This window comes from Phalaenopsis equestris, unplaced genomic scaffold (genome assembly GCF_001263595.1).
Source record: "Phalaenopsis equestris unplaced genomic scaffold, ASM126359v1 Scaffold232422, whole genome shotgun sequence".
Lineage (NCBI taxonomy): Eukaryota > Viridiplantae > Streptophyta > Magnoliopsida > Asparagales > Orchidaceae > Phalaenopsis > Phalaenopsis equestris.
In genome coordinates, this window is record NW_018250387.1 from 3,504 (window position 1) to 13,294 (window position 9,791).

General features: G+C 33.1%; 1 protein-coding gene across 2 annotated transcripts in view; it reads left to right on the top strand.

Annotated features, from left to right (window-relative positions):
- Window positions 1–2,381: 2,381 nt before the first annotated feature.
- LOC110038303 overlaps window positions 2,382–9,791 on the top strand; it is a 55,393-nt gene continuing 47,983 nt past the window's right edge. Inside the window, exons 1-7 of one of the 2 annotated variants that reach the window (XM_020743096.1) lie at window positions 2,382–2,869; window positions 3,014–3,174; window positions 3,266–3,364; window positions 3,456–3,679; window positions 6,930–7,120; window positions 7,307–7,415; window positions 7,551–7,828. In XM_020743096.1, the coding sequence (XP_020598755.1) occupies window positions 3,101–3,174; window positions 3,266–3,364; window positions 3,456–3,679; window positions 6,930–7,120; window positions 7,307–7,415; window positions 7,551–7,828 (975 nt within the window). In that variant the 5' untranslated portion in view covers window positions 2,382–2,869; window positions 3,014–3,100. The remainder of the gene's footprint in view (window positions 2,870–3,013; window positions 3,175–3,265; window positions 3,365–3,455; window positions 3,680–6,929; window positions 7,121–7,306; window positions 7,416–7,550; window positions 7,829–9,791) is intronic. The other variant, XM_020743095.1, reaches the window with a different exon arrangement.

Consider the following 9,791-nt stretch of genomic DNA (forward strand, 5'->3'; position numbering starts at 1 on the left):
TTTATGCTTTTCTCATAATATTCTTAACATCAGGCATTCTACTTCTACGTTGGCAAGATGTGGCTTGCTTTCAACTGACACATTTAATGCAGTTAAGCCTATAAAAAAGATTAATAATAATAAAAATAGCATGAAATAAGGAAAATGAGTTAAAATAAATAAAAGAATACAAAAAAAATATTCCAAATAATGATTTATTGATATAATATCCAAATTATCATGCAATCTTCAATAACAATGACAAAAAAATTGATGTAATTTCTAAGACACACACAAGAGAACGTGGTCATACAGTTAATAAATTGAAAAATTTAGGGTACCATCTCATAGAGTTTGGCTTAATACTTATACTTATTACTGGATCAGGCGAGCAAGAATTGGCATAAAGCTATTTATAAGAAAAAGACTATGCCTAAGTAAAATCAAGTTTGATTTAGAAAAAAATCGGGGTTAGAAGGCTCTAGGGGAAGGATTTCAAATGCTTTGGTCATACCGGTTAATAATTACATCAATGATTTACTTTGATTTAATGGTATCATGGTATGATTAAAAGTGGTTGTTACCTTTCTCTCACATGCTTAGGATTTTTGCTATCTCTCACATAGTTTATCTACTTATCAGTGACATGTTTAATGTGAGAGATGTCATTGCTGCTCTTGGATTGTCAACGTTTGTCTCTAACTCATGGACCATCCAACATTGTGTTTTGAGTCAAGATGATGTATCCTCCAGCCATTAATTTTAGATAGATCTCCTAAGTTCTTAATAACTATCCACACATTTAATAGTTTGCTATAAAATTGAGAAGAAAATGCAATACATAAGGGAAATAAAAATAACAAGTACTTATTATAAACATCAACTAACTAAATAAAGCATAAGGTCCATCCAAACTCGAGAAAGAGGGATTAAATTATGTTTAATAAAATGCTATATAAAATAAACATAACTTAAACATGCTTACAATACATAAGGAGAAGGCCTCACAACCTCTACAGTGTAATCGTCTTCCTCGTCTCACCTCAGCCTCTAAAATCTTCGAATGGCTCTCTCCAAGTCTTCTCCTAAAGAATATTAGAAAAGCTACAACAAAAATTATCTATGGTTCACCAAATAGTCTCTTAATTTGTCCTAAACTGTTCTTTACATATAGATATTTTAATCAGCTTCAAAGAAGGCAGGAGATCCAATGAACTCAAATAAAAAGATAGACTTGGAAGCAACAAAAATGCCTCGGCTATAGGCTATACTCTTAAGCCTTCAACTATTTGTTTGGTGCTGCTAGATCAAACAGTTGTATACCTAAAACTAGAGCTTGGGTACTAGATTTGTGCTTAAGAATTCATATATGACAATTGTGTTCCAATCTCGTTATTTGTGGGGTTATAATCTAGTGCTTGTGCACTTGTTTGGCATTAAGGTGCTGCACTCTCGATTTGGATCCTCCAGCTTGGTTTCTATATGCCTACTTCTTGTGCCTAGCTCTCACGTTGGGGCTTCCATATGGCAGACACGCACTTGGGAGTTTTTTTTTGCGTTGAATAAACCTTCAAACCGTTGAATCCATACGACCAGAATTTTTTTTTGCATACTTTTCTACCATTTTAAGCACTTTTTCATGCACCCACTAGATTTAAAATTAATTTATTAGTGCAACAAAAAATCTCAAATAACATCCAAATATTTATTAATTTAGTAACTCTGGTGCAAATTAAATATGCTTTTATATCACAATTATCAGTACATGTGGACGATTAGTTGGGGTGAATTTCTAATGATTCTCTTAACTTAATTATTTGAAGTTACTTTATGAATATAGAGAGTTGGTGAACCTTTTCTTATTTTGGGTAACCCCCAGGCTAGTTCAAATGAGTATCTAATCTCTCAAGAGAAAGAATGAGCTAGTTGTCGTGATTCCTTGGGCACAAAATCAAGCAAGTCTTCAAACTTCACAACTCTAGATGAGTGACCAAGTAGTGCAACTTCTTATCGAGCAAGTTTGATCTGACCAAACAATCATTCGCCCTTTAAGTGAGCCTCTAGTGTATTGTGTTTTTTACTAAGACGTATATCTTGGGCATACAATTAGTGGAGAAAAATAGAATATTAAAAAGTAAATCAACATCAAATGAATAACATATGTATATTTTAGCACTTTGAAATATTATATAAAGAATAAGGACACGCACTTGGGAGTTTTAGCACTTCGAAATATTATATAAACAACATATGTAATATTTTAGCACTTTGAAATATTATATAAAGAATAATATAATAGAGAAGTTTCTTATGTGTGATGCAATAAAATTTTCCACAAGACATTTTTAGCATATCCTCCCACCGGCCATCTTCGAATAGGCGTGGCACTCACCACCGTGTTTCTGTTCTGTATCGGGCAGCGGAACATCGATGATAAAATTGAATCAATGATTCATCTGTAAATTGCTAAAAAACTTCGTCTGTTCCGGTAAACGGAAACAAAAAACAAGATAGGGGTTAGATGGATAAAATGAAGAATAATCGTATTCGCTGAGCGATCTTCCTAGTTTTGGTGACCTCTCCCTCTCCGGTATTGTGTTTCACGGCTGCATCGTTTTTCTGCCCTTTCTACGTATCGCAGACGGGACGAGTTGAATTCATTTACCCTTCGATTACCTCTACCTCTACCGCCTGAAGGCCTACTTGACACCCAAATCCTTGTTCTCCGACGATCCATCTGAGCCACCTATTGATGTCGGCGGTTTCATGTCCTCCTTCACCAGCCCTCTCCATCCCGCTGCTTCGGATTTCCTCCATGTTTTTGTAAATACTCATCTAGTTTTTCTAGGGTCCAGCTTTGGGTTTGTGATGCTCGACTGCGCTATCTAGGGTATTGTAAAGCTTTCTTTTTCAATTAGAAAGGGTTTTCGTGGTGCAGACATATTTGTTTTTCTCAAATAGAACGTCTTTTACAATTCCAGTTCAGGGAACTAGTGTCCGTTTTTATAGTTCCATTTTTTTTTCTCATGAAAAGCTAGGTTTCGAAGGGTTTGGTTTGTTTCTCGCTTATTTCTCGCTTATCAAGCTGTCATTTAGTAGCTGAGCGCTAGTGACTCCGTGGATGAGTTTGGAGAATGAGGGTCAATTGTCGCTGCGATCCCCGATGGGAAGCAGCGCCCCTGTATCGGATCAGAAGTAAGCGATTCTAATTATCTTTCATTATTTTATTGAATACATTGGCGAAGTCATCTTCTTCTGCTTCTAAGTTGGCTCGTTTTGGATCTAGGAAGCCGAGAATTAGCTATACTAGGGAATTTTTTTTGTCTTTGAGTGAATTGGATGTTTGCAAGAAGTTACCTGGTGGATTTGACAAATCAATTCTGAGGTTTGTTTTCTGTTTTCGTATTCGAATTGTTCCTTGTTGAGTTTTATCCGTCGTAGTCGGCCATACACACTTTTCTTTTTCTTCTGGGCAGTGATCTTGAAGACGCTGCTAATACTGCGTCTGAGCGGCAAAGAAGTTTTGGCAACTTATCTTTGCAGGGTTCAAGGAGGGGAGATTATGGTTCGCAATTGCTGAATAAGCCAGAAAATTCAAACATTTATACAAAAGGGATCTCCTCAAGGTGGGATACTCGGTCATCGGGATCAAGTGACAGGGAATTAGACTTGCAGTCTGACCGTGAATCCTTTGCTAAAGGTCTGTTTAATTTGCCTTACCTTGGTCTTCCATCTTTTTTGGTGGGTTTTTTTCTTATCTTTTGCCGCTCACTTCTCTATTTCCTTGCAATTGCTACTGCGATACATTGAATCTTGATTCATCTGCTTCTGATATTAGATATTTGGATAGATGCACTTGGTTTTACTGTGGCGGCTATTACACTGAAGGGTTTTAGTGTTAATTCTGCCATTGGGCCTACCCAAAATTTGACCGGAAGGTTTTTCTTGGACGTCTGAAAAGCACTTTGATGTTATTGTGGTGTTTTACTGCATATAATTGCCTAAGTGCTGCCTTCTTTATTATGCTGTTGGTATTCATGGTGGGGCTGGTTTTATATGGAATTTTCAGCAATCCAATTCATCTTTTCGGGTAAAGAATCAAGGATGTTTTAACTATGGACTCTGGAGTCTTTACATTTTTGTGAGCTGTTTGCCTATTTTGAGAACATGTTCATTACATTTTTGTTCCTACTCTTCTGCTAGAGATGAAACTTAATGATCTATATCAAGGGTGCAATTTGCTTTGGTCGTACATATTTTTATGATAATGTAATTCTGCATTGTCAATCAGTATTTTTTTATTTAGTGTAGGCGGGTTTCGATTTTAGGACATAGTAATACCTTCTAATGGTCTTGGAAACAAGTATGACAAGATTTTGTAAATAAGAGCTAATGACACTAGTAACTGCTATTCAATTATATTTTTGCTGATGGAAAAATCTAATATTATGGTTGAATATGTGATTATTGTTATTACTGAAACCATTTAGTGGCTAGGGCATTCAATTTATCCGACTTAGTTTCAAAGTGAGTATGATATTGGGAGCTCAACTCCCTGGGAAGCCATGTTTTAGCTGTATTTTAATATAGTCAAGCTGTGGAAGTAGGCTAGTTCTAACATTCCTTTTGACAAAAAAACTTCAGGTGCTCCACACATTTTAGTCCATCTTACGATGAATTTTTGGGTTTTTTCAGATTTTTCCTTGAAGTACCCCTTATTGTACTTTATACAATTTGAATCTTTGATATCTAACCCTTACCTTATGTTTGATGACTAAGTTGTTAATGTGATTGGTGAGCATTTATTTATTTTTATTTCCTCTTAAGCACGTAAAAATTTATAGGCATTTTATGGAACCATGGCATTCATAGCATATATGGTTCCCATTTAACATTAAAATTATAATGGTTGAATTTTGGCCTTTTTTTTCCTTGAGAAAAGAGTGAACTATAATAGAAAAGAAACTTCGTTTTTGTGAATTTTTCAGTTTGATCTACACAAGTTAGGAGATCAGCTGTTTAATTTGATACAATTTAGAATCATGTAATGCTTTTTTGTCAAAGCTCTTTAATGAACGATTTTTTACTTTGTTTGCAAGAAAAACTCAAAAGTGTTGTAATTGACTTGTGTGATTTTATATTGAGGGGGAAAAAAACGAAAAACTTACTATAATACCTTGGAACTATATTCATAACCATTTGGATGTTGGCCTTACTGCTATGATACTTTCTTGAAATTCTAATGCTTTTGAACTTGGAATATATTTCATAATTGTCCATGTATAATTTTTGTTTCAATAGTTGCTTTGTGTCATACATATGACTTAGATTAAAGCAGTGCTGTTGTTTTGGTGACTGATTATTTCATATAATATTAAATATTTTATTGTTTTTGACCCCAGATTTCTTTTGATAATACTAGATGTTTCAATCTCTATTAGAGTGTTCTGCAAATAGTAAATTTTCAAAAATTTATGTTTGAAGTTGTCCTCAAATTGAAGCCCTTTTTACTCATGAGTTAAACAATCTAAAATATTAAATACATGTTGAGAAGCATGACTGATTGATCTTGTACTCGTGAATTAAATTCTGTTTGAAGGCAATTTAATCTAATATTAAATCCATGTTTAGAACCATGGTTGGTTAATCTTGGCCCGAAATAAGCTTTGTTGGTGAATAGTTTGATCCAAGTTTTGTCAAGCCATGCCCAACTTGTTGATTTTGAATTTTTGATTAGAATAAAACTCTTTGCCCTACATGCATACATTTAAATTCACTTGTAGACATACTATATAAATATATAGTAAATGTATGTTTCCGTCTTTTCTCTCTCTTTTAATTTATATACCCATAAAGTGATTGGATTCTTCTTTTTCATTTGAGTTGAAACTACTGATAAGATTTTTCATAGATCTTTTTCTTCAAGTGAAATTCATAGCCCTTCTTAGAAGCCAAGATAATAACATCTAGGGTCGATAGTATTATATTCAAAAATTTGTTTAAGGTCATGGGCTTTTCTATAGGTTTTCACTCCTTAAGGCATTCTGAAAGCATTAGTATCTTGAATGGTTATCATTATTAATATTAAGCTAAAAGATCATCCCAGGAAATGAAAATGTAGTAGAATACGTTTATTGATTGTTTTTTTTTTCAGCGAATTAGTTGACAAAGCTGCACTCCTTTGAAATCTTCAATTTAATTCTTTAGGTCTTCATTAATTTTATTATTTCACTACTATTATTTTTTCTTTGATATATTAAGAGAATTTTAAAGAGAATACATGCTTAATGCTGGAATGGTATTCTTTTTATTGTTAGTTTGAATTTTTTAACAAACAGCTCGTTGAAATTTAAATTTCTCTCACATAGCTTTTATATTTATTATACTGTATTGTAATTATTCTTTCAATTATAAACTTCACATTTGTTGCGGGGTGCTTGGTTCTTTTCTAGTTGATATTTTATGTAGTTTTGGTGTTGCATTTATTGATTGTTATGCTTGCACATGAGATGATCAACTTTTAACTTGATGTACTAAAAATTTTTCACTGTGCTCATCTCTAAGTTATGGTTTTTGTTTTATTTCATCTCCATTTGCATGGACTTTTGTATTATTTTGCTAAAGACATGCAACATATTCCTGTTGTTTCTTAAACTAATTTTCATTATAATTATGCTCATATTCTTTTGAACTAAATCTCTATGGTATAATTTTCATTGATTGTCATTTCTTAAATTTATTTGAAAATAGGGCAAGTCAAATCAGTTGCCCTATTTTGATTTCCCCGATTTTGCATGAGCATTTGTGCTTGTTCTATGAGTTGCTTTTTTCTGTTGCTTTGTTGTTGCATTTTTTTCCCTTCTTAAATTAAATACTACATTTTGCATTTTTTGATTATTTATTTTAATACTTTTCTAAACACAATTTGGTGATATGTTGGAATTGTACAGATTCTGGAAAAAGGTTTGGAAATCAAAATCGGTGCACTTGGCAAGATCCAGAGCATGATGGACTTTTGGGAAGTGGTGCATTGGCTAGACCTCCAGGATTCAATGGTACATCAGCCTCGAAGGCTCGGGGTAGTGGCCAGTATCAGCTTAGTAGGAGCACTGAACCTTATCAACCCCCACGGTCTTATAAGGTATCATTTTCTGAATTTCATTCTAATTATTATTTCAAATATTTGTCTAAATCTGTTTCTCAATGATGGCTTCACTTATTTATTTTATGTCAATATAATAATTTTAACTTGGTATAAATGAGTTCTTTATGTATTGATACAATTGTATGATGTAGTTTATGATTTTAGATTATCTTTTTTCATCAGCCTGCTCCTTATTCTCGCAAAGATGGCAGTGATATTTGTAATGATGAAACTTTTGGATCAAGTGACTGTTCAAATGTGGACAGAGCTGAAGAAGAAAGAAAGAGGAGAGGTAATACCTTATCATGGTTGCAATATCAGTTTAAGGTTTCTTACAACATTACAACCCTATTTTTTATTTTCTACCTTGGATTCATGAATGCATTCTAACTTTATGAATGTCTATTTTCTTTAATTGGCCATTCAGAGTCCTTTGAGTTAATGAGGAAAGAGCAGCAGAAAACACTGCAAGAGAAACGTAACAATGATAATCACAAAGGGAACCTTGACGTAGATATACTGGCACTTTTAGACAATTCTGATGCTGATAAAGCCACAGAGGGTAGAAGCAAGCCAGATGAATCTACAGCTGTTTCTCTTTCCTCTTGCGATTCTTCAAAATCTTCCTCTCTTATCCATGTTCCTGCAGCCAGGCCACTTGTGCCACCTGGCTTTGCAAGCACACTAACGGAGAAAAACAATCAGGTACATTGTTTTGGCTTTACTCACCCTGTACAAATTTTTGTATTTTGAGGACTAGATTTCAAAGCTCATTATATAATTCTGTATCGCTTGGGCTTAGATATTTGTTATTTGGCCATTAGGTGCAAATATATTGGCTTTCCCGTTTTTATTATATAATACTGTATAGCTAGGGCTTAGATATTTGTTATTTGGCCATTAGGTGCAAATATATTGGCTTTCCCGTTTTCATTATATTTTCAATAATTTCTTATATATGTGTAATGATTTTGAAGGGATTTTGTTTTTTCACTCCTGCCATCCTAGTTTTATTTTTTCTCCAATGGTGAATTATTTTTTTATATGCGAAATGAATATATCCGTGATAGGGTTGGTGTAGCTTCTGTGACGGACAAAATTAGAGAAATTCCTCTTAGATGGTTTGGTCATATTAAACGTTATTAAACGTCGACTATTTTCGATCATCTGATGATCCGATTAGGAGAGTAGATGTTTTAGATTCGACTTATGTTAAGAAATGAAGAGGTAGATTTAGGAAGACTTGGGCTTATTGTATTAAAAATGATCTTAATTTACTAGAACTAAATGAAAATATGACACTAAATAAGACGCAATGGAGAAAAAGGATTCATGTAGCCGACCCCACGTAGTGGGATTAAGGCTTTGTTGTGGTGAATTATTTATTTATTCTTTGGAAACATGCTACATCTACCTCTTTTCTTCTTAGACATCAATTCCAATCCACTTAAAAAAAATCAAATCAATAGTATGTGTGAAATTATTCTTTTGGATTGAACGGCAAAATTGAGCCCTGTATCATCATTTACTTGAGAAATGGTGGAGGAATTTTGGATTAAAGTAGATGTGAGCATAATCTGGTTTTTTCTCTTTAAGATTTTGATGTATGTTGTCAGATTGCTGTAGAAATTTATAGTGATTGTCCTAGGAAGTGAAGTTTGGGTGCAAAATCAACTAACATGATATAGTCCTATGAAGTATGGACACGGATATAGGGACATGAACACGACACGATATGATACGGTGGCATGACACGATATGATACGGGGACATGACATAATTGAAAAAAACTAGGAGATCACACGTCATGTACATGTTTTTATATTTAATTAATTGTTAATATTAAAAAAATATATTTTTCTATTATTCTTGATTAAAAATGTCACAACACAAATTGTGAAAGAATAAAATTTAACTTCATAAATTTAATTTATATTATAAAACATCATGCTTTTGAAAATTAGTTTTTAAAATCAGATTTAATATATTTCAAAAGAGTTCATTCAACTTATAGTCCAACTTCTCAACTAAAATTTAAAAAATCATATAATTACAAATAGAAAATTACTAATGTTCGGCTTCGACGAACATTGGATTCACTTTTGATGCTTGATTTTGATCAATGTTAGAGGAAGCTTCAATATGACGAGAGATGAGACAGTTTTGACTATGAGGTATAATTAAGGCTATGCATATTTTTATAATTTCCTAGTTTTTGTGTTCCATTTTCTCGAAATAGTGTTAAACTCACATTTGATGCAGTGTTGAGGTGTGTCAGACATATTTATGCTGGAAAAAAAAATCAGACATATATTTTTTAGTGTTGAAGAAGTGTCGGGGCGTGTCAGACAAGTGTCAGTTTCCAATATGTGTCTGACACGGGTACGACACATTTTTAGAAGTTTTGGTTCTGCATAAGTATTGTCAGAACCATCTTTTGGAAATGCAATACATAATATGATTGCTAAGAATACTCTTTGAGCAATAAATTTTTGAATTGACTATTATGATAACACCGAATCGTCTTACCAGCTTTAATTAAGTGATTAATTTGTTATATTAGTGATAGTGGTATTTTTACATGATATTAAATATTTGGGTAATATAAATATAAAAATTAAATTTTTGGTGATAAATATGTATAGAGCAAAAGCCAAAATAGTCCCCC